Source organism: Lingula anatina, chromosome 3 (assembly GCF_051362555.1).
Source record: "Lingula anatina isolate TDL-2025a chromosome 3, LinAna3.0, whole genome shotgun sequence".
Taxonomy (NCBI): domain Eukaryota; kingdom Metazoa; phylum Brachiopoda; class Lingulata; order Lingulida; family Lingulidae; genus Lingula; species Lingula anatina.
The window spans coordinates 27,498,696-27,521,950 of record NC_141769.1 but is presented as its reverse complement, the minus strand read 5'-3'; the positions used below and the strand labels follow the sequence as shown (position 1 = coordinate 27,521,950).

Here is a 23,255-nt window from a genome sequence, read left to right as displayed (position 1 = left end):
ATGTTTCTCCTGTGGTAGTTGATAAAGGTTTTTGACACAAGCAAATAGTAAATAAACTCAAGTTTGGTTTGCGTGGTATATCTGCATCTACTAGTTTCAGCTGCTCGAGAGCTGTCAAATGTGATGCAGGTTTTCAATGCTGACACATGCATTGGTATAATGATCAAAAGTTAAGTGAACCTGATATGTTTTTGTATGAGAGAATTGATGAAGATTGATCAGTAATTGGAGGTTGAGAGTTCATCTCCCAAATATTCTGTGTACTTGCTGGTATCAGGCAATACATATGATCACATTCAGAAAGGTTTTAACTAAAACTGTTTATAGACTAACTCCAGGTAGACATATTGACTACACCCAACCATCAGTCTAATATAAGCATTAATTAATTGGTTGAATTTTATCAATTGATTAATTATTGAGTGATTAAGATTGGTTAACTGAAAAATAACTATAACATTGTGATTGCAATCAAATTTCCTTCTTGACTTATTGACATTGGAAGTTGTGCTGTCTCCATTGTTCCTGCTGATAAAGAGTGAGGTTTGGCGGGGGGGGGGGGGGGGGGGGGGGGGGGGGGGGGGATGAGGGGGAAATGCAAAGCTCAAGGAGGGAGGCAAAACACAACACCTTGTAAGAGATTTATCACCTGTTATTAGGGTAATTTTAAGTCCTGGTGTATCCTTATATATTTGACAGTTAAAAGTTAATCTCAGAGAAAGATTAGCAAACATGCAGTGATGTTTTATTTGCAATATGTCAAAGTCTCATCGTAAAAGTGGTAAAACAAACAGTTCTGTCCTCAGAGTAAGGGTGGACAAGAAAAGAATTCTGCCAGAAAAAAAGTTTGGTGAATCTGAACTTTTTATGTTTCATTGTTCTTCACATAAAAGTATTATCACCATTTTTCATGCGTCATTCCTTTTTCAGTATTTGTTTATTATGTAAGTTTAATTCTTAATTCAATCTCTTTTTGAATAAATATTATGTTATTGAAACAATAACTGTTTACATTAAACAAAAGTCAACATGGATCTTAAATGTCAATATAAATACAAAATGTTTGAATGCATTGTTTTACCAGCTTTTCTTAGAAATACAGAAAGAAAAAGGACAATATGTGTTTAAAGTGCCTATTTTCACTGACCAATTTTGAGAAAGCCCAGTCACAATAGAAATTTGCTGCTATAAAAACAGCACTGTCTCAGAGGTGAAGACTCCAGTATTTTGCTATAGATTACTCTACAGATCAGGTTACCATGCTTGGCATGACAGCCTCATAGCAGGGGCACCCTGGGTTGCATGGAAGTGAGAATGTAGTACTAGTATTTGTATGAGAGATTTGTGATCTAGCCCAAGAGACCTTTAAAACTGCTGTGGGTTGCGTGCCTTTCTTTTAGTCCTGTCAACTGTTTTCATCACTGCAAAACTCAGGGTAGCAGATGGTTTCCTGCTCTTTTTATTATTTCATTGTATTGTAAAATAATTAACATTTGATTTGTTAATGGCTATTAATGTGTTTATGCTATCAGCAAACAATGGAAACAATTACCAGGGGTTTCTCCAGTGTGCTGGCCAGGGCCTTTCAATTTTGACTGTTTTTCTTTTTTAACCTTTTAAAAAGGAGAAAAATGCTGATTGTGTTTCCCAAGCACAGGGTTAAACTTGCCTCAATTTGGCTTTCAGCTGATAAAATCCTTAGTAAACCACCCTTAGTTTTAGGACTCATTTCCAGTGAAACTATGATCCCATGTGGATTGATCCAACTCCCCAGGGACTCTTGCTGAATGCAGTCAGATTAACAGGTTAACACACCTCCTCCTGGCACTGAGTAGAATACAGAAAAGCTGCTGTTTATACAAACACATCGAGTCCTCTCTGAGTTGATTCGATCTAGGTAGAATGCTAGTTTCATTGTGAAAGGGCCCTTAGAGTTTACTTGAGAAAAACCTCTGTTACAGCTGTTTCATGGAGGTTGTTAGTTTCAGGTAATCTCTTCTGAAACTCAGGGCATATGGAGAGGATAAATGGAAAAACTGCATTTTGAAAGTAGATTTGAGCAACATCTTCCATGATTAATAACCCCATGCAATATGGAGGGTGTTAAAAAGCAGAAAGCCAAAATGAATTTTAAAAAGTACACTTTTAGGTGTTACAAAGCAATAGGTTTGAAGACAGGTTTCGTTTCTTCTTCACTTGATTTACGGTGCAGTATACCTACTTCCTAAATAAAATTTATCTTCAGTCATTGTAAAAAATAATGATTGGCAGTCACTGTCCTCCCCTTTCCAATGGTCTTCATCTAAAAACCGTCTTTACTCAAAGACATAAGCAATTAAAGTGTCTAGACTTCCTGATTATTTCAACAGAAAAGCATTGCACATGCATTCAGAGAAGAGATTATAGAATGTCACTGTTTTCATTTAAACAAAATGTGGCCCATTCAAAAGCAAATGGGTTTTAATAAGAAAAAGGACGTGTGAGAGATTTGATATTTAAGGATAGATAAAGCATGACCAGACAGTGAAGGTTGACGTCTATGAAATGCTGACACCCTGTGTTTCAAAGGACATACTTCTGATTTCCTTCTCTCCCCCTCTGTCCCTTGCTTGGTAAAATTTGCTTGGTACATTTTGACCAAAAATACAAAGAGAAATGAAAGGTGCTCTTGTTAAGACCAAGGACTATTTAGATTAGCTGGACAAACCCCTTAAACTTTTTTATGTACAGACACAGATGTGTCTGTACATATTGCCATCACCTGCGTCTGTCGTCGCCGTCGCCGTCGCCGATCATGTCGCCGTGCACTTTCAGCGTTAACACCATAAGTGGAAGACAGTTTTATTTTTTGGCTTTATATTTACAGAGCTGACTAATATTCATAAAACGCAGGTCAAGTTCGAAAATCAGCATGATCTGGCCATTATTGTAAAATTTATGCTGTTTTTTCTCTTTTTAGCATATATGCAACACTGTTAACACATTTCAAGGAAAACCGATAGGCCTGTTGTCATGAAACTCACAGGAGTAATCAATCTTACTAAAACACATATCAAGTTTGAAAATCGGCATGATCGGGCCACTATTTTAGTAGTTATGCTGTTTTTTCACTTTTCAGCATATATGCAACACTGTTAACACATTTCAAGGAAAACCGATAGACCTGTTGTCATGAAACTCACAGGAGTAATCAATCTTACTAAAACGCAGGTCAAGTTCGAAAATCAGCATAATCGGGCCATTATTTTATAAGTTATGCCGTTTTTTCACATTTCCTCAGATTTAATTCTTAGGCATGTTAACAGTCTCATTATTTAGTTAAGAAGATACGTAAAAGTGTTTGTTTGACATTTCCTGCATCTTCACAACATTGTTAGTTGATTTTGTAAAAATGATGGTATACTTGTTATTGTGTATTGTGTAATAAAGTTTCAAAAATGGAAATAAACTCATATCATTGCGGTTTGTCAGATTCAATCATTCACTATGTTCAGAATCTCAGAATGGAAGAAATTGGACATTTAACACTGTTTTATTGATATTTTTCCCATCTCATCTAGATAAGATGGACACTATTTGATTTCCAATCTTTATTAACTGGAAACAATGAAGGCTGAAATGCATACAAACAAACTATTAGTAAACTCAGTAATATAATAAATGGAAAAATATGAAATACACAATAAAGAACTAGATCATGAAATACTTATATATGTAAATAAATGAAAGTCACCTCAGGTATAAAAAGTCCTGCACACCTCCTATCAGGGTGAAGTCCAGTGTCTGAATGATTCACTATATAGGCCTACACAGTGTGCATATAGAGAATGACATGTTCTCCAGGTAAGTACTGATGCAACATAGCCTTTGGCTACATCTAACATCTGACTAAGTACTCTTGGTAAGCAATTACCTTTGAATGAAAACTACAGTATGCTCATTATTCTCTATGCCCCCCCCAGTCTTTTAAACATTAAAGACGGTTAAAGTTAGTTTTTATTTAGTCTTACAGATCTGCGTAGTCCTTCATTTGATTCCTTTAGTCCGGGTTTGTTGTGTGGTAAAAGTCTTGTTAACATCCGTGGTGGTTTTGGAAGTGCTTTAGGAGTTTCATGAGATGGTTGTGTTAAAGGTAGTGTTCCTGTTTCTTTACACTTTCCATCAGTTTCATTTGGTACTATGGGTAGAGTTGTGGTGACAATTTTTTCCGACTCCACTGACTCATGTGAATTTTTCAATAAGGTAGATTCTGGTTCTGGTAATTTGCTGAATGTAGGTGTGTCATTGTTGACTGTAGGCTGTTGTATGTAAAATCTGTGCTTTAGGTCATCAATGATAGAGTGACGAGGTAGAGATGACACATACGGAATGAATTTCCTTAAGAATTTTCTATTGCGTAGTGTCACACGTCCAGATCCATCAACTTTCACCAGGTACTGGTCAAACTGTTTTACTTCAGTAATAGTGCCAGTTTTGTCCCATTTATTTGGATGCGGACCAGTCTGATTCTGAATACGAACGTGGTCTCCAATAGCAAGTGGTGGTAGGCGTCTAGTGTGTTCACTCCAGTGATCTGCGGATCTCATATGTCTGTTACGGAGTGCTTCCTCACGTGCTGCTAATGTTGACTTCCATGTAGGATGTGGTTCGTATCGACCTGGTAGTATTGGAATAAAATCCCTTATTGGCCTTCCAAATATACACATTGCAGGGGACAGTTTTGTATCTGGATCAGGTGTATTACGGTACTGTAATATTGCACGCTGCACTGAATTGGTGTCCAACTCACCATTTGGTCCTGTATTGTTCATAAGCAATCGTTTGACTGTTTTGACACCAACTTCAGCGCGACAATTGCTGTGGGGAAATGCTACAGATGATAAACGGTGATGTACACCCCAATCTTCAAGTATTACACGATCTTGGCCAGTAATTTTGGTTGCTATGGTATATTCTTTCCACCTTGTCAGAAAGTAAGTCCAATCTTCACTAGTACCAGCTGTAGATATTGTGGGGCGACGAATCTTGTCAGTTTTGACCTTTGTAGATGACTGAGAGGAAGTGGCATTATGGCTTTGTGCATGTATTGTCAATAGTGTGTTGACAATGGTATCTGCCACATCTTCTGTCTCATAAGTGCAGTCTGGGAATGGGCACTTTACAACTGGCATGCTGGCCTGTAGGATGGACTGTTTACCGGTAGACTATGGTCATACCTGAGCCTTCATAGATAAGATGGACACTATTTGATTTCCAATCTTTATTAACTGGAAACAATGAAGGCTGAAATGCATACAAACAAACTATTAGTAAACTCAGTAATATAATAAATGGAAAAATATGAAATACACAATAAAGAACTAGATCATGAAATACTTATATATGTAAATAAATGAAAGTCACCTCAGGTATAAAAAGTCCTGCACACCTCCTATCAGGGTGAAGTCCAGTGTCTGAATGATTCACTATATAGGCCTACACAGTGTGCATATAGAGAATGACATGTTCTCCAGGTAAGTACTGATGCAACATAGCCTTTGGCTACATCTAACATCTGACTAAGTACTCTTGGTAAGCAATTACCTTTGAATGAAAACTACAGTATGCTCATTATTCTCTATCATCAATTTTTTTAGTTGATCATATAAATATGCCAGTAAACTCTTAATTTTGTTTTATGTTAAAAAATTGTTAAAAATGGGAAAAAAACATTTCAGAACAGTGCCGTCTTGTTTACATTTTGGCATTTTTAAGTTGTGACTTTGAAGTTCCATGGGCCTGAAGACCTTTGCTAGTCACATTTTCTGAATATCCATGATACTAATATTTTATTATTAAAAATTGATGGTCATTATGCTGTTAAACATTATGTAATATTGCATCAAAATTTGAAAAAAACCTATTTTGGGCACTGCTCCCATGATGACCATTAAAGAAAAACCATGTCACTTACTGTTCTCAAACAGTACAGTAAATATATATAGATGTGTCTGTACATATTGCCATCACCTGCTTCTGTCGTCGCCGTCATCGCCGTCGCCAGCGCCGTGCACTTTCATTGTAAACAAGATAAATGGAAGCCAGTTTTACTTTTAGGCTTTATATTTACAGAGCTGATGAATATTCATAAAACGCAGGTCAAGTTCAAAAATCAGCGTGATCAAACCATTATTTTAGAAGTTATGCTGTTTTTTCACATTTCCTCAGATTTAATTCTTAGGCATGTTAACAGTTTCATTATTTAATTAATAAGATACATAAAAGTGTTTGTTTGACATTTCCTGCATCTTTACAACATTGTTAGTTGATTTTGTAAAAATGATGGTAAACTTGTCATCGTGTATTGTGTAATAAAGTTTCAAAAATGGAAATTAACTCATATTATTGCAGTTTGTCAGATTCAATCATTCACATAATGTACTTTTGCATCACAAATGACAGTAGCCTATTTTGTGCATAGTTATTTCCTGTTTTTTGTCTGTACATTTGACAGCTTTGCTGCCTTGTTTTATCTCAGCCCACATTCAGACAACTGGGATGTGTCACTAGTCTGAAACTCAGGGTGTATTCAACATGTTTTATTCCTAGACTCCTGATGTAGTCAGATAAGGCTTAACAAAATGTTTCACATAAGAGAGGTGTTAATAATATCAAGTCTGTTGATATTGGACAAAAGAGTCGGTAACTTTAAAGGCCCTAATTGAGTTGAATTATGCCATAATAATAATAACAGCTTGAAAATAAGGGGCAGAGAATAAATGCAGAGTGAATAACATGAATCAAATTTGATTTCGAAATGAGACAAATGTGTGTTGAACAATATTATGACTTAAGTACCATGTATTAAAAAGTTAACAAGGCTATAAAAGATATTTTGTGTATATATTGCAAATAGAATAAATACTGTAAGTGATGACGACCTTTACCTCAAGTACCGCATATATCATTTGACGAGGTAATAAATACAGACGGTAATCATGGACAATAAGGATAGTGTGCATTTTGATTGATCTTGTTTTAATACAAAAGTGTGCAGCTCTGGCTAGACGCATTCCAGTCGACTGCCTAACCCACCGTTTATCTTTTTTTGGGCAATACAGGTGGGATAAATAAATAAACAAAATATGTGTGTGTGATAACAGAACCAAATTAAATGTTATAAATGACCACAGGAATGTGGAACATTATTGTATGTCCAAGAATGCAGTTTATTTGGATGTTGAAGGTGCATTTACAGTCCTGTTGTAACTGCTAAGCTTACAACCATACCATCTTGGCAGATGGGGGAAGTACACTTCCTAACATTGGGAAGCCTATCTAATCCCTCTGCTGTTCCACATTCTTAAAGTTTAGTTAACCTAGCACTGGGAATGATTGGAACATATTGTACACATAGGGCTTATTCCCACTGAAGATCAAACTCTGCGGGGACTCTCGCTAAATGCAATCAATTTATCAGATCAACACACCTCCTCTTGGCATTGAGTAGTATATAGAGAAGCTGGTGATTATGTGAGGATGTTGGAAACAAGAGGAGGCGTGATAATATTGTGCCAAGATAAGCAGTCAAAAGTCAACTGTAAACATGCCACTGCTCACCATAGAATGGGTCTCTATGAAAAATTCTTCCACTTGCTTTTTGTCATGAAAAATGCTGAAATGTCTATATTTATAACATGAAATCAGCCAATCATTAATAATTTTAGCCTTTTTATGTACAGACACAGATGTGTCTGTACATATTGCCATCACCTGCGTCTGTCGTCGCCGTCGCCGTCGCCGTCGCCGATCATGTCGCCGTGCACTTTCAGCGTTAACACCATAAGTGGAAGACAGTTTTACTTTTTGGTTTTATATTTACAGAGCTGATGAATATTCATAAAACGCAGGTCAAGTTCGAAAATCAGCATGATCGGGCCATTATTGTAGAATTTATGCTGTTTTTTCACTTTTCAGCATATATGCAACACTGTTAACACATTTCAAGGAAAACTGATAGGCCTGTTGTCATGAAACTCACAGGAGTAATCAATCTTACTAAAACGCAGATCAAGTTCGAAAATCGGCTTGATGGGGCCACTATTTTAGTAGTTATGCTGTTTTTTCACTTTTCAGCATATTTGCAACACTGTTAACACATTTCAAGGAAAACCCATAGGCCTGTTGTCATGAAACTCACAGGAGTAATCAATCTTACTAAAGCGCAGGTCAAGTTCGAAAATCAGCATAATCGGACCATTATTTTATAAGTTATGCTGTTTTTTCACATTTCCTCAGATTCAATTCTTAGGCATGTTAACAGTCTCATTATTTAATTAATAAGATACGTAAAAGTGTTTGTTTGACATTTCCTGCATCTTTACAACATTGTTAGTTGATTTTGTAAAAATGATGGTAAACTTGTTATCGTGTATTGTGTAATAAGGTATCAAAAATGGAAATAAACTCATATCATTGCAGTTTGTAAGATTCAATCATTCACTATGTTCAGAAACTCAGAATGGAGGAAATTGGACATTTGACACTGTTCTATTGATATTTTTCACATCTCATCAATTTTCTTAGTTGATCATATAAAAATGGCAGTAAACTGTTAATTTTGTTTTATGTTAAAAAAGTGTTAAAAATGGAAATAAACCCATTTCAGAATAGTGCTGTCTTGTTTCACATTTCCTCAGATTCAATTTTTAGGCATGTTGACAGTTTCATTATTTAATTAATAAGATAAGTAAAAGTGTTTGTTTGACATTTCCTGCATATTTACAACATTGTTAGTTGATTTTGTAAAAATGATGGTAAACTTATTATCGTGTATTGTGTAATAAAGTTTCAAAAATGGAAATAAACTCATATCATTGCAGTTTGTAAGATTCAATCATTCACTATGTTCAGAAACTCAGAATGGAGGAAATTGGACATTTGACACTGTTCTATTGATATTTTTCACATCTCATCAATTTTCTTAGTTGATCATATAAAAATGGCAGTAAACTGTTAATTTTGTTTTATGTTAAAAAATTGTTAAAAATGGGAAAACACCCATTTCAGAACAGTGCTGTCTTGTTTACATTTTGGCATTTTCAAGGTGTGACTTTGAAGTTCCATGGGCCTGAAGACCTTTGCTAGTCACATTTTCTGAATATCCATAATACTAATATTTTATCATTAAAAATTGATGGTCATTATGCTGTTAAACGTTATGTAATATTGCATCAAAATTTGGAAAAAAAATATTTTGGGCACTGCTCCCATGATGACCATTTAAGAAAAATCATGTCACTTACTGTTCTCAAACTTACAGGAAAGAAACACGGGACTAAAATACAGCTTCAGTAGGCAATGCAGTGTGTTTGGTAATTCTTTCTGCTAGTTAAACAGTTTTTTTTTTTTTGTGAAAATTTAATTTTTCACATATTGGCATTTTCAAGGTGTGACTTTGAAGTTCCATGGGCTTGAAGACCCATGCTAGTCACATTTTCTGAAAATCCATGATATGTATATTTTATTATTAAAAATTGACGGTCATTATGCTGTTAACCATTATGTAATAATGCATCAGAATAGAAGAAAACACAATTTTGGGTGCTGCTGCCATGATGACCATTATGGGAAAACCATGTTACTGATGATTGCCAAACGTTCAAAAAAGAAATACAGGACTAAAATGCAGCCTGAGTTGGAAAAGCAGTCTGATTGGCTTCTTTTTCTGGAAGTTATTCATTTTCAAAGTGTGAACTTGAACTGCCATGGGCCTGAAGCCTTATGCTTGTTACACATTTTACTTACATTGGTATTACCTGTTGAGCATAATTAAAATTTGATGTTGAATTTGCAGTTTAACATAATGTACTTTTGCATCAGAATTGACAGTAGCCTATTTTGTGCATAGTTATTTCCTGCTTTTTGTCTGTACATTTGACAGCTTTGCTGCCTTGTTCAATAGCTTGTTTATGCCAAGGGTGATCTGGACAGTTTTATATATTAATAATGGTAATAATGATGATAATAATTTTATAAACCATCATGCAGTCAAAATATCCCAACCGTAACTGGTTTATCTGAGAATATATGAGAGCTCGTAATTACCAAAGGAAATGAGAGACATGAACTGTTAAAATCAGGATTTGGTTGCCAGCCACCATGGGTTCTAGTGGTTTACCAATAGATCAAACAGATTTCGGAGAAGATTGTTTGGGAAAATGAAAAATTACATGAAAGTTGGACAACATCACAAAATCTACACAATGGTGAACATGTGTATAGTTCATTCATGGGCAAAATAGAGATCATTGCCATCTGAGAACGGAAACCACAGCCCAGACACAATTTACCACATGGGTCTCCCAGATATACTCAAAGGGGCTTTTATTGTGTTTTGTCTGTTTCAAAACCATTTTGACAAAAGCAAAGTTTCGTAATGAGGCTTGTGAGTCCTTCACATGCTGTTATCATTGACTGGGTTCCCATACCTAGATCAATCTAACAGGATCGATCCATCTCCAAGGGGTTTTCTTGCTAAATTGCTTTCAGCTTAAGCAACTAAGATCAGGCCTAACCAACTACCAGACTCGGCACCTAAGGATCCTGACTTAACCGGTATATCGGACCGCACTACCCGTTTTCAAGGTGTGTGTCAGATCGCATTTCGGAGTATCAGTCAGAACACCGACAGGATGAGCCCACGCTCGGCTGTCACCTTGATTGGATAGTAAACGATTGTCGTATTAAATCGCTATATGATTTAAAAACCGGGTGCATAAATTTGAAAGCCCCCTAGATGAACCTTAGACTGGCATATTAATCTAATACAATGCAAAAAAGCCCTATCAAAAGTGGTTAAAGCATTCAAACCGAATGTCGTAAAGTCCCATATACCCCCATAGAGATAATGAAATAGAGTACTCTAAAGTAAGAGTACAGTTTAAGGTTGTTCAGCCGAGCGTGGATGAGCCCGCAGTCGTCATACAAAATTTGTTGTTGGGTATGATACTCCGAAATGCTATCTGACACACACCTTGAAAACGGGTAGTGTGGTCCGATATACCGGTTAATTCAGGATCCTTAGGTGCCGAGTCTGGTAGTTGGTTAGGCCTGAAGATATCTAACAAGCCTACCAAAGCTGTTAAACGCCTACCCTAGCAGCTTCAGTAGGGGTGACAGACATTTAAGCCACTTATGTTGATTGCCAAGCAACAGATGATTAGTTTTTGGTGGTGATCCAGATCAATAATAATCAAAAATTGCTGCCTTGGCGGAGGTCTGCACTCTCGGAGTGCTTTTCTAGTTTAAAAAACATTTCTGTGTAGCATTTGGTGCTTCTACTGCATAGAATAGGACTATCAGGTAGTCTACTTTTCATTTTTGTTGCAACCACTCAATAGGAATGTTCTTATTTTAAGAATTTATCTCTTAAAAAAAAACAGTATTCAGTTAAATTCACAATTGTCCCAGTAGAAAGAAACGAGCCTTCACCAGAGTTGACACAGTACAATTTATGTGATGAAGGTTTTCCCAGTCTGTATGGGACAATTTATTTAGATGTAAGGATTGCTACTTAAATGAATTTTATGTATAATTACGCACAGGTGAATGGTAATGTTATCATGTGGATGTTAGGGGGGTTTGTGGTTTTAGCTCACTGAGTGCAGCTTACCTAGTTAATCTGGTGTAATTGATTTAATCTGTGGACAAACCACATTGTCAGTTCATTTTATAATCAGTCTTTATGCACACATGCACCGGAAACTCAGCTAGATAGTGGGTAGATCACACCAGGTATTTCATTGACATTTTCTGGACCTGATGTGGCCTGGTCAAACTCTGGATTAATTTGGACCGAAATTGGTCCAAACTGCATCATTCTACATAATCAAGCATCATATTGATTAGAGTTAGATTTGAAAGCCTGTTTGAGATGGTCTGTATATTCTAGGTCATCTTATGAAGTCAAATGATGCATTGTAGTCAGTCATTGGTCCAAGTTAGTTCTGTGTGTGATAAAAAGACCCAATTACATTACATTTCTACTGAATGATGTGTATATTAAACCAATAACATTACCTAAGAGAGTGCTTTTAGGGGCCCATGATTTCAATCATCTCCAAATGCTTATTAAAACATAAAATGAATGCTATTTCTAAAAGTGATTATGCAGAATGAAAAAATTCTCTAAATGTGATCCATTTCAATTCTATTTCATCACCATTCTCTGCTTTTTCAGGTTGGATTTTTTTTAAATTAGCAATATGGCATTTATAAATCATCATTTTACACCAGTTGTATAAATAAAAAATACAGCACAGCAATAATTATGCAAAATATTTAAAAATGATGTTGTCTTTTTCAGGACAAGCGCTACCACATCATCAAGGAGCTGTATAGTGTAGAACAGGAATATGTGGACTCCCTCCGAATACTGGTGGATGTAAGTATAACAATATAGGATAAGCAGGGGGGAGGGGGGTAACTTATAAAGTTAGGTAGTATATTTTATCCAGCTTAGAATTATTGTATTATTGTCATACTGTTTATGATGTTACAACTTACACATTGGCATGACAAATTGTGACACGTGTAACGCATTGTTACACCCAGTAGTGGTACACCTAACACATTAGCACACCCAATAGTCACAAACTTACTCATTAACACACCCAATAGTGGCACACCTAACACATTGGCATAACCAAAGATGGTACACCTGACATTTTGTTATACCCAGCAGTAGCTGACTTCAAATATTGGTCAATCCAGTATTGGCACACTTATACTTAGGCACATTCAATAGTGACACACTTAATATTGTTACATCTTACTGTCTTATGATAGTGCAGCACTAAACTGTCATGGCAGCAGTGTTTAACATGACATAATGATATCCAAATGTTCTTGCTATCCTGCTGGTAATATAAATAACATTTTCTATATTCAGGCTATACACAAGGCTCACTCTGAACATCTGTTTAAAGAATTAATATGTTTTTGCTGTTTTTTTTAACAGAAATATGTGATTCCACTGAAAGCTCAAGACATTCTGGACAGCTCCATGGTGGATGAAATATTTTACAAGACCATGATTCCTGAAATCCTCACACATCATGCAATTTTCCTGACTTCACTAGAAAGAACATGGGAAAACTGGAGCAGCACACAGACGGTGGGGGATGTTATAAAAGCTATGGTAAGAGACTCCCAGTGAGAGTGTGCGTGTTTCATATGGTAGATAGAATCGGGTCAACCTGACCCAGTCACTGAAAGCGAAACCTGGCACAACAAGTAAAAAGAGCAATATTCAGGAAGTTTATATGGATGTTCAAGCTGGTAAAAGTCATGCTACTGTATTGTTTTGTTTAGGTGGATTACTTGAAAATAAATTAGCCATGTCAAAGGCCTTATTAATTCAATAACAATTTGATGAAAAATAAGCTTTTTTTTTCATTTTTTCAGCCTCAGTGAATTAAAAGTCAAAGGCAAAAAAACATTACCATACTAACAGGAAACAAGTCTGAATGCAATTTCATACCTATTAGTCTGAAATCAGTACATGTACAAATTTTAATTAAGATAGAGATCAGAAGGGAAAAGATACAAATCCAACTTCCTGTGAATTTTTTTTACTTTTTTACATACAGATCTTTACCATCAAGTGTACTACTAGAGAGAGGTTATTACGCACTTGGTTTTGCGTCTCGAAATCAGGGCATCTAATCTCGGCAGCATATGTTGTAATCACTGTTTAAACACAGTGACAAGTGGTACATCCGTGAGACGCACTAAAGAAGGCAGTGGTGTCAGACTGCAAGTTAAAATGGTCGTTCTTAATCCATCCTCAAACACTGTAACATGATTGGGGATGTTTATATGTGCGATGATGAGGTTGTATCTTTTTATTGGGCGTATCATGATAATTACTGATTAACCTGATATTACCCAAGTGGATAGGTAAACATAAATAAACTTCAACCTCTTAGTTGTATTTTTTTCTTTAGGTTTCATGAATTATTTTTAAAAGTCTATTGACATTCCATAGATGTATTATCACATAAAATGATGCAATGACAATGTACATAAAATATTAAAGTAGTGTATTTCACATACAGCAGCGTGCACAGGGTTTTCCATAAAGATGGTGACGTCTACTTAAAGTTTTTTTTTTTACACAACTTGGCATACAGCGTAATAAGTGACGTGATCTGCTCTTGATGTGATAGTCTTGTTTTTCTTGTAATCTTGTTAACAGTACTCGTAATCACGGGACACTTTGACACCGATTACACAACTAAACACAGGTGTACGCTGTGACATTTACAATGTGTCATTGTGTTAGGAGAGTCTGGAAAACAGACTTATGGTGACATGTTGCAGGTTGCAGTTCCTATTCACTGAAATTGAAACAGTTAGTACTGAATAACTACCTAACACTGAAATGTATACTTAAGCAACGTGATAGGCAATTCAGAAAAGTTGCTGAAGCAGAAATAAAATATATGTGTCAGTGTGTAGAAACAAAAGGTTTTAATTAAAGTCACTGAAGTGTTTGGTTATGTTGTGGTGTAAACAAAAAAATTTTGTTTTTTTGGTTTTATTATGGTGTATATTAGAGTATTTTGGTCATCTGTGAATAAAGATTTTAGATTTCGCCTTCATTTCCAAAGTTGCTGAAAAAGATTTAAAATTTTATGTTCTATATTTTTATTTTCAGTTTTCAAAGCAGTCTGTAGTTGAAAGCTACCTTCTTTTTATCAAAAACTACAAGCGCTCCGAGAAGATGATAGACCACGCTTTGCAGACAAAGTCATCATTCCAAAAATTTTCAGAGGTATTTTCCTCAAAACTTGTTGTCTTTTTGTTTACAAAAATGTGAAACAACATGACACATGCAAAAAAGAGCTTAATGTTTTTATGTACCTATCATTATGTTGATGTATTTTACTTCATAATAAGCATTACTTTAAGATTTATTCATAGTATATTTCTGCAGTGCCAATCGAGTTGTTATACTTTTTATTTTAATTATTAAGGTATTCGGTATTACTTTGAAATATATTCATGTGGTATTTCAGCAATTAATGCCAATCAAGTAATTATACTTTTTATTTAAATTATTAAGATAACCAGTGTTACTTTGAAATATATTTATGTGGTATTTCAGCAATGCCAAAGAAGTAGTCGCAGAAAGCTTAAGATCAAGGACCTGATTATACAGCCAGCACAAAGAATACCACGATATGAACTGCTGATTCAGGTAAGAAAACACCAGCAAAAAAAAGATCAAATGAATGAGTCAGATTGCACACAGTGTACATATGGACATTTCGGAGAAAGATTTCAAGGAAAAAATATGAAAAGGTTTTCAAAGAAGTGTACTGTAACAGAAGAGGTTCGTGCCTTACATGCCAATGATGTTCTTTGTATCAAGTTTTTACAAAGAAACTCACAATGGAAAGACATATATGGAGCCTGCCTTGTTCTAAAAATATATTCAAAAATAAAGAACTTAAGAGCTGTTAATTGGTGACATTTGTTGGCATGCAGGTTCTTTATTTCTTTATACAGGTTTGGTTTTCTTATGGAACAGGTAGTGTTGGCCTTGTAAATTAGCAAATTATGGACATTTTAAACAAGCCTTGAATTCTTTGAGGAAGAAATAACTTGATTTAAGAAACAGATTTGCAGGATTTTTTCCAAGGTGATTTGGCCCTACTTTTCTTAGAAAATCTCCAAGCAGACGACCTGCTACTGCTTGTCATGCTAATTAGAGAAAATTGATGTTGACTTCTGGCACTTAGATGGTTACCCCACAAAGGTTGGGGGGTCACAATCTTAACCCCAGGGAGGACAAATTCACTACCTCCTGAGTTTATAAGAAGGTTTATATACCCAGGAGATATTTTGGGAAATTATTCCTGTCCTGTTTGGTGCTAATTTCAGATGTAATCCAGGGAGAGTGTTGGGGGTTTGTCTCTAAAGGTTAAGTTTAAGGAACTAAAGTTAGCCAGGATTAATAGGGACTGCTGGCCAATGCAGTGCACATAGCGGGGAAGATATTTTCAGCCTGAGGAGCTCACTGTAAATACTTTCTTGATGATGTTTTCAAGTTCAATGAACTTGACTTTTTTTTTTTTTGCGAAAATGCACTTTTAAGTTAAAAAATGTGTATTAAAATGTTTATATCTATGGTTAAAAAACAACAATGATGGCTCTTGTTTTCTCAACTTTAATCTGCAATTCTGAATGTATAACTGAGAGAATTAACTAAAAAGTCAAGTTTTCATTTGCTTTGTTTCCATGTGTAAAAGAAAGACAAAAAACGAGCAAAAAAGTTTTTTATGCTGAAATATCTAAATGCTGTCATTTTCATTCAAATTTGCCATGAAGCACTATACTATATCCTGTAATGTGTGTGTATATCTACAGAATAATAAATACTTAAGAGAAGTTGTCTGACTCAAAATTGGGATTCAGCCATAGCATGCCTATTAGAAACAAAATGGCATGTGTATGACGTACTATGTATGTGTTCAGAAACTATGGACAGGCAGATCCTGCTGATTTCATCTTATTATACAGTGAGAGCAGGGCTCATAACAGTGTCATAAGAAGGATCAGCTAGGCTTCCAGTGTCTTGCTGTTTGTGTGCTATTCTAGTGTTGTTTGCATTGTGTAATCCGCTTTATTTTCTGTTCGTAGCACAAAAACTTGTCAGTTTGGATTTGTCTAAGCACATGTGATTCAGTGGCAGAAAGGTGGTATGATATGTGAAAAAAAGATTGGAATCCATGTTCAGGGACATTGTTCAGTTAAACTTTAGGCCACTGTATTTGATGTCTACAGTAGAGCACATGTTTTTCTGCACCATCATTCAGGATTAAGAATTGATATTTGGATAATTCATTGGATTTTAATCATTCGAGAAATGACTTCAAAACTTTGTTCCCATTATTCCAAGTTTATAAAAAAAACAAATGTAATTTATTTTATCATATTGGTACGAAATCCTTGTTTAACCAGAATGGTTCTAGGCTTAACTTTAGAAAGCAGGCACTTTATTACAATCAACACTGTTTTTATTGTGATCCCCACCATTGAATGAAATCTGATTGATCGTGATTCCCAATATGTTACTGTATTTTTGGTCTATATGTTACTGATTTCATTCCAAACTAGTAATATGTTCACACTAAGCCGTGAATTTAAGGATCAACATGTCATGATGGGATAACTTAAGGTTTATGATGGGGAGAGGGGGTTAAGTTTCTTATGGCTGAATCTAGTCCTTTAATTGAAAAAGTTGAACTGGGAGGTTTTGGTACATGTCAAGATGTTCTCATTGATTATGTGTCAGATCATTGTTATTGTTCGACAGTAGGAACTTTTACTTTGCAAATCTTTTTATACTTATGTATATTGTTTCAAAAATTCCTTGGTCACACCACCAAAAATCATCCAATCTTCTGTTAGAAAAACCAGGAAGATGTTCATTCAATCACATGCTTCTGTGCTATCGTTATGCTTTTCAGAAATTCCTTTGTCACACCACCAAATTTAATCCCACCTATCATTGTTTTTAAATGGACAGAAAAAGTAAAAAAAAAAAGTCTGCATTCCTCTCTTATCTATATGTAGGACTTTCAGTTCACACTGATTTGGCTAAATCCACTTCTTGTTGTCAGTTTTGTGGGTCATACCTACAGAGATAACCTTGACTTTTCTTTGTTAAAGTTCAATCTAAATTTTATTTTATTTTGTCTGTCTGTCTATTTTTTTGTGTGTTTGTTTGTTAGTTTGTTTTTTCCAACAAACAACAATCCTTTTTCCCATTGAAGCAACTAGCAAAGGTAATAGACATTTTGGTATATATTTTCAGAGATTCCTTGATCACACCAGCAAAGATCACCCTGATTACCCCCTGTTAAAGGAGGCAGAAAAAGCTATTCATGACCTGGCCATGAAGATAGGAAGTGTGGACAAATCTCGGAGGGGAGAGGATATGCAGGAGACTTTAAAGAAACTGGAACTGTTACTCCTCATTGATGATGTAAATAGCTTGTGATATAGTTTTCAAAAATTATTTTTTGTGATTCCACCCTGGTGATGGTGATGATGAATTTGTTTATCTTGGATACAAATATTTAAAGTTTATATGTTATTTACAATAGATTTGCAGATGTTTTATAATATTTTGTTTACCCTGCATTTGAAATGTATAATTAAATAAGATGAACACATTTGTAGATTGTACATCTATACGTGCATTGAAACACATGCAGGCATACAATACACACACACACACACACACACACACACACACACACACACACACACACACACACACACACACACACACACACACACTTTGGAAGATAAACTGAAATGCTAACTGTAATACTTCCTTTTTCTTTCATACTCCAGCTTGCCACTCCAGATAGAGTATACTTACGCCATGATATGGTGACAGTGCCAGTAAGTAGACTGCTGCTTGCCTATTACATTATTACAATATACATGTATCTTCTCATCACTTAGAAAAAAAGAATTAACTGTATTTTATCATATATTGAAGCTGAAATTGTGTTAATCAACATAAGCAAGAAAGGTGGTAGGTCTGTGTTCAGAAGGCAGATACTTGATTGCAATCGACCTCTGTTATCTATGAGTTAAGTGGTTGGTTTTACACAGTGTGTCCCAACTGGCAAACACTTTTGGTCATTCAGTGAAAGTGTTTGCTTTGGGAAACAGTTACTTTCATTAAGAACCAGGACAAAATTTGACTTTTATTATGTAGATATGGTATGGAATGATGACAGGTTTATTTGTCCAGTTTAAATCACTAATAATTATTCAAATTTATTTAGCTCAAAAAAAATGTTTTGCATTTATTTGTATCTTTTCATGTTTTCTCTGTCTTAGAACCGAAAGGACATGTGCTGCATATGGATGTTCTCTGATCTCATTGTATTTACCAGTGTCAAAAGGAAAAGTGGAAGTGTAGGAAGGAAGACATCTTTACTTGTGTATGTATATTTGACCCTATGGACTAATACTCAATCATTTTTCATCAGTCTGTGCCAACCATAATAAATGTATAAAATAAGCCTGGCAACATTTTGGGCAAAATACCAGAACTTTAATGACTTCTTCGCTTTTTATAATGATCAGAAAATATGTATATTTTAGACTTTTCAATTGAAAGAACTGGGTAACTTCTCTCCAGTTTTCTCCAAAGGAAGCCAGATATAATTTTATTATATGTGTGATTTTCTTTTCCTTTACCAGGCAATCTCCATCAGGGAAAGTGGATTTTATTGAGAATATCAAACACAAATTTTGGCTCAAGATTGGCTTAGATGATGTTGAAATTGTCAACTGTAAGTAATGTATTATAGATGTAATACAGCACATTGTAAATGAACTGTTTTATGGGTTATGATCACAATCAGTAACTTGACAATTTACTCCACACATCTCCACTAGCACAACCCACTTGTCTCCTCTAACACAATGTAACTTTTTATAACATTATTTTAGTACCCTATCTGTTGCATGGTATCAATAATCTTAATTTTTCCAAATATTTAAATTGAAAATGTTTAATTTCACTTTAGGAAACAGCTAGGAAAGACGTAATGTCTGCACTTAAGCATCTGTGTGTGTGTGTGTGTGTGTGTGTGTGTGTGTGTGTGTGTGTGTGTGTGTGTGTGTGTGTGTGTGTACTTATAATGTATGACCAGTTTTACTGCACTAAAGAAATCACACATAACGGCAGTTTCTTCTCTCTGCTTTCAGCACCAGACACATTGACAAGGAAGCGCCACAAAGACAAAGATCAGCTGGAGTCTGACCTGGCTGTTCTCACAGATGTGACAGAACTAGTCTGTAAACTCAACTGTGAACATCAGGTATGTGCTGGGACACAGGGCTTTATATAGTGTCTTTGTTGCATGTTTTTATTAGCTTTTGTGTACTATAGTGTGTGTGTGTTTGTGTGTGTTTACAATATTTGTCTCAATTGTCTGTATGATACATAAATAGGCATTGACAATTCTGCAAATTACAATGCAAATTTCTTAAAGAGTCACCATAGAACAATGTTAAGTTCAACAAATGGTCAGTTCATCATTTGAAAAAAAAAATTAGCTTTTAAATTAAAACTATTCTATATATACCATACATGTGTTGTTGTCTCAGATGTTGAAGGACGACATCGCAGAGCTAACGAACACCCTGAACAACCGTCTGTCAGAGCTGCAGCTCCAGAGTGCTGGTACAGATATGTGCAGGATTGATCTCATGGCCACTACACCGTAAGTACACTACAGACAAACATGATGATAACTCACTACAATTTAAAAAAAGCCTTTTATTTCATTTTCAATTAATTGCATTTTATTTTTTGTTTCATTTTTATCATTTTATCAGTATTTATAATGAGAAGAAGAAGATTTTATTAATTAATAATAATAAAATCTACAAGAAACATTGCCTTTGTAATGATTTAAAATTCGAGCAAATGTGAATGGGTATTTTGATGAATAAAATGCACTGTTATTGGTATATATTTTGGAAATGTGAACTGAATGTTTGTTCCTCTTTTGTGATGAGAAAAAAGAATCCTTATTTTCATATTTACAAAAATATTTTGAGATACAAAAACGTCTTTGTTTCAATTTATTGAATACCACAAGTAACTGTATGTAAAAAATGGAAGGATACATCCAATAATTTCATGTTTTGACAAATGAATAGAAATACCTGTTTATAATTTTCTGAATACAGCACACTAATTTTCCCCATGAACATTTTAGTTTTTTCTCCTTTTTTTCAGTGAGGGTGTGTCCAACATCATAGCTATCTTCCCCTCTCCAGACAAGAGGAAATCCTGGGAAGACGGATTCATGGAGGCAAAGCAAAATCTGTGTAAGTTCATTTAATTTAAAATGAAAATCAATATTTTTTTCATGAATGGATGTACCATTGCTTATGAAAAATCACTGTGCAATTATTGCAGATTTAATAGAGCTAACTCTTTTATGCAAGCATTGTCTTAATTGGCCCAGATAAGTCATATGTTTCAGTAAAGATTACTGGTACATTTTGTTTTATGAAAGTTATTTATTGTGACTTGAAAAAAATTCAGATTTTATTACAGCTGTTATCATCATGATAAGTATCTGTATTCCGTAAATCATAGTAAAAAATATATATCCAAGAATATGCTGGTTGCTGATCTGTAGAACTGATGACCTTATTCATATACCTGATCATTTTCAAGGATTTCCTGTTTGTACATTCCAGCTGCCATTACGGAGAAAAGGCCACCAGAATTCATGCAAGCTTTGCAGATCACTAAGACCAGAGCTGGAATGCAGGTATGTAACACTTATGTTTATGACCCCTCTCTCTCTCTCTCTCTCTCTCTCTCTCTCTCTCTCTACAATGCAAAAGTGCACATGCTTTCTTAAAAAAACAATATTTTATTATGTGACAAAATAAATTGTGGATTCCATTACTACATGATAGACCCTTTTGGCTCTTTTTTTCTCTTCATCCCTGAATATTTCTATTTAATTTGATATAATTAATTAAAATTTATGGATGGATAGCTACATTTACATTATTTTTTCATTCTAACTTTCTTACCAATCTTTATTTGCAGTTTTCCTGTGCCTCCCCCGTGGACGGTGTGAACACGTCAGGCTACAGAGATGTGTGGGTGTGTAACAGCGATGGCTACGTGGGGCACATGTGCCTGCTCAGTCTACAGCCAGAACCCATAGTGACACTGAACACTCCCGTCCCAGGGTGCAACTCAAAGATACTGTGTATATTTGCAGTGCCAGCATACAATGGGCCTTTAAAAAGGTACAAATGGGTATAAGATTTTTCTTTTCCCCCCCTTCCCCCCTCAATTATTGACCAAACATTCGCAGTTTACGGTTTAGGTAGTGGTTTATGTCCAACAATTATCTATCATGTTCTTTTTCCACTACTTCTATAATTATTTTGAATCAGCTCCGAGTCATTGCCAGAAAACAATCATTTTCCAGTGACAAATGGTGCTACATGCTACGTACCTAACAGGTTAATTGCAACTCATATAATTGTGAAGTTTTGTTTATTGTGAAGGAAGTACAAATATATATATATATATATATATCAAAGCTTTATGATGATGAAAGGAATTATTGTTTGCAGGAAAGGAAGTGGTCGCAATCGATCAATGGACAGTGGTCACCAGGACGATTTCAATCAGGTCAGTTTGGAGCTGAGTAACACAGAGTCCAGTGATGGGTCTGAGTCTGATACAGAGTCAACTGATGATGAGGATGATATGCCATCTTATAGCAGGAGGAATGTTGGTATGTGTTAGGACTCAGTATATAAACATTCTCTTTTATTACAAATTTGAAAATACTTTATATAATGATACAGTAAAACTGAATATTTGTTATATATTCGTTCTCTATCTCATTTACACAAACACCTCTAACTTTACAATATTTATTGTGCAGATTTGTACACTTTATTTAATCAATTATATTGTATCAAATATTATATTGTATCAAATATGAAATGTGTTTTACTATTTTTAGGACGCCACACCAGACAGAGCTCAGAAAGCAGCAAGCAGACACCTCTCCTGGACCCCTATAAGAGCACTATGTGGCTAGGAACAGACAATGGATAGTATGTGTCTAAGAAAAAATGACTATACAGACTAAACAGACCAGAAGCTTAATCTTAACAGCATTATTTCTTGTCTGGATTTCACAACTTCCTGTTCAGAATGATATTTTTTTAATGCAATTTGGGAAAAATGCAAAATTTCTCTATTGGCAACTATTCTTTTGTTTCAGAGTTCTTGGACAGATCTATATCTTTGCAAAATTAGATAGTGGCATATGGGATTTCCTTGTATCTTTTTCAGTATCCATATCTTTCAAAGCACAGACAACATCAAGACCACCAAGAACAAACTGAAAGTGCCACATCCTGCAGGAGTTCTATGCATTGTGTAAGGAATGATTAGAAACTTTAAAAAATAGTATTTAAAGTATTTAAAAAACCAAAAAAATTGTTAAGGGAATTATGATAAGTGCAATATTGTCAATAAATGTGTGACACCAATTGAATTTAATGTTTATACATTTATGAGAGCGAGAGATAGAGAGAGAGATTATAAACAGCAGTACTACTGGTACATATGTCTAGTCTTAGTTATATGCAAAGTTTGACTTTGAGGACACTAATAGTGT

At 35.0% G+C, this 23,255-nt stretch overlaps 2 protein-coding genes across 2 annotated transcripts in view; one reads left to right on the top strand and one right to left on the bottom strand.

Annotated features, from left to right (window-relative positions):
- LOC106167957 (uncharacterized) overlaps nt 1-23,255 on the top strand; it is a 55,278-nt gene that overhangs the window by 27,866 nt on the left and 4,157 nt on the right. The window contains exons 2-17 of the mRNA XM_087008866.1: nt 12,347-12,424; nt 13,001-13,180; nt 14,702-14,818; nt 15,152-15,244; nt 17,867-18,037; nt 18,412-18,462; nt 18,910-19,013; nt 19,276-19,367; nt 19,786-19,898; nt 20,188-20,303; nt 20,825-20,916; nt 21,295-21,368; nt 21,656-21,861; nt 22,195-22,358; nt 22,593-22,686; nt 22,928-23,014. Of these exons, the coding sequence (XP_086864992.1) occupies nt 12,347-12,424; nt 13,001-13,180; nt 14,702-14,818; nt 15,152-15,244; nt 17,867-18,037; nt 18,412-18,462; nt 18,910-19,013; nt 19,276-19,367; nt 19,786-19,898; nt 20,188-20,303; nt 20,825-20,916; nt 21,295-21,368; nt 21,656-21,861; nt 22,195-22,358; nt 22,593-22,686; nt 22,928-23,014 (1,832 nt within the window). The remainder of the gene's footprint in view (nt 1-12,346; nt 12,425-13,000; nt 13,181-14,701; nt 14,819-15,151; nt 15,245-17,866; nt 18,038-18,411; nt 18,463-18,909; nt 19,014-19,275; nt 19,368-19,785; nt 19,899-20,187; nt 20,304-20,824; nt 20,917-21,294; nt 21,369-21,655; nt 21,862-22,194; nt 22,359-22,592; nt 22,687-22,927; nt 23,015-23,255) is intronic.
- On the bottom strand, nt 3,560-5,615 carry LOC147763158 (uncharacterized). Its single transcript, XM_087008870.1, has 2 exons — nt 5,404-5,615; nt 3,560-5,283 (listed from the first exon to the last, which is right to left on the bottom strand). Exon 2 carries the CDS (start codon nt 5,169-5,171, stop codon nt 3,990-3,992), a length of 1,182 nt encoding a protein of 393 aa, XP_086864996.1. The 5' UTR covers nt 5,172-5,283; nt 5,404-5,615; the 3' UTR covers nt 3,560-3,989.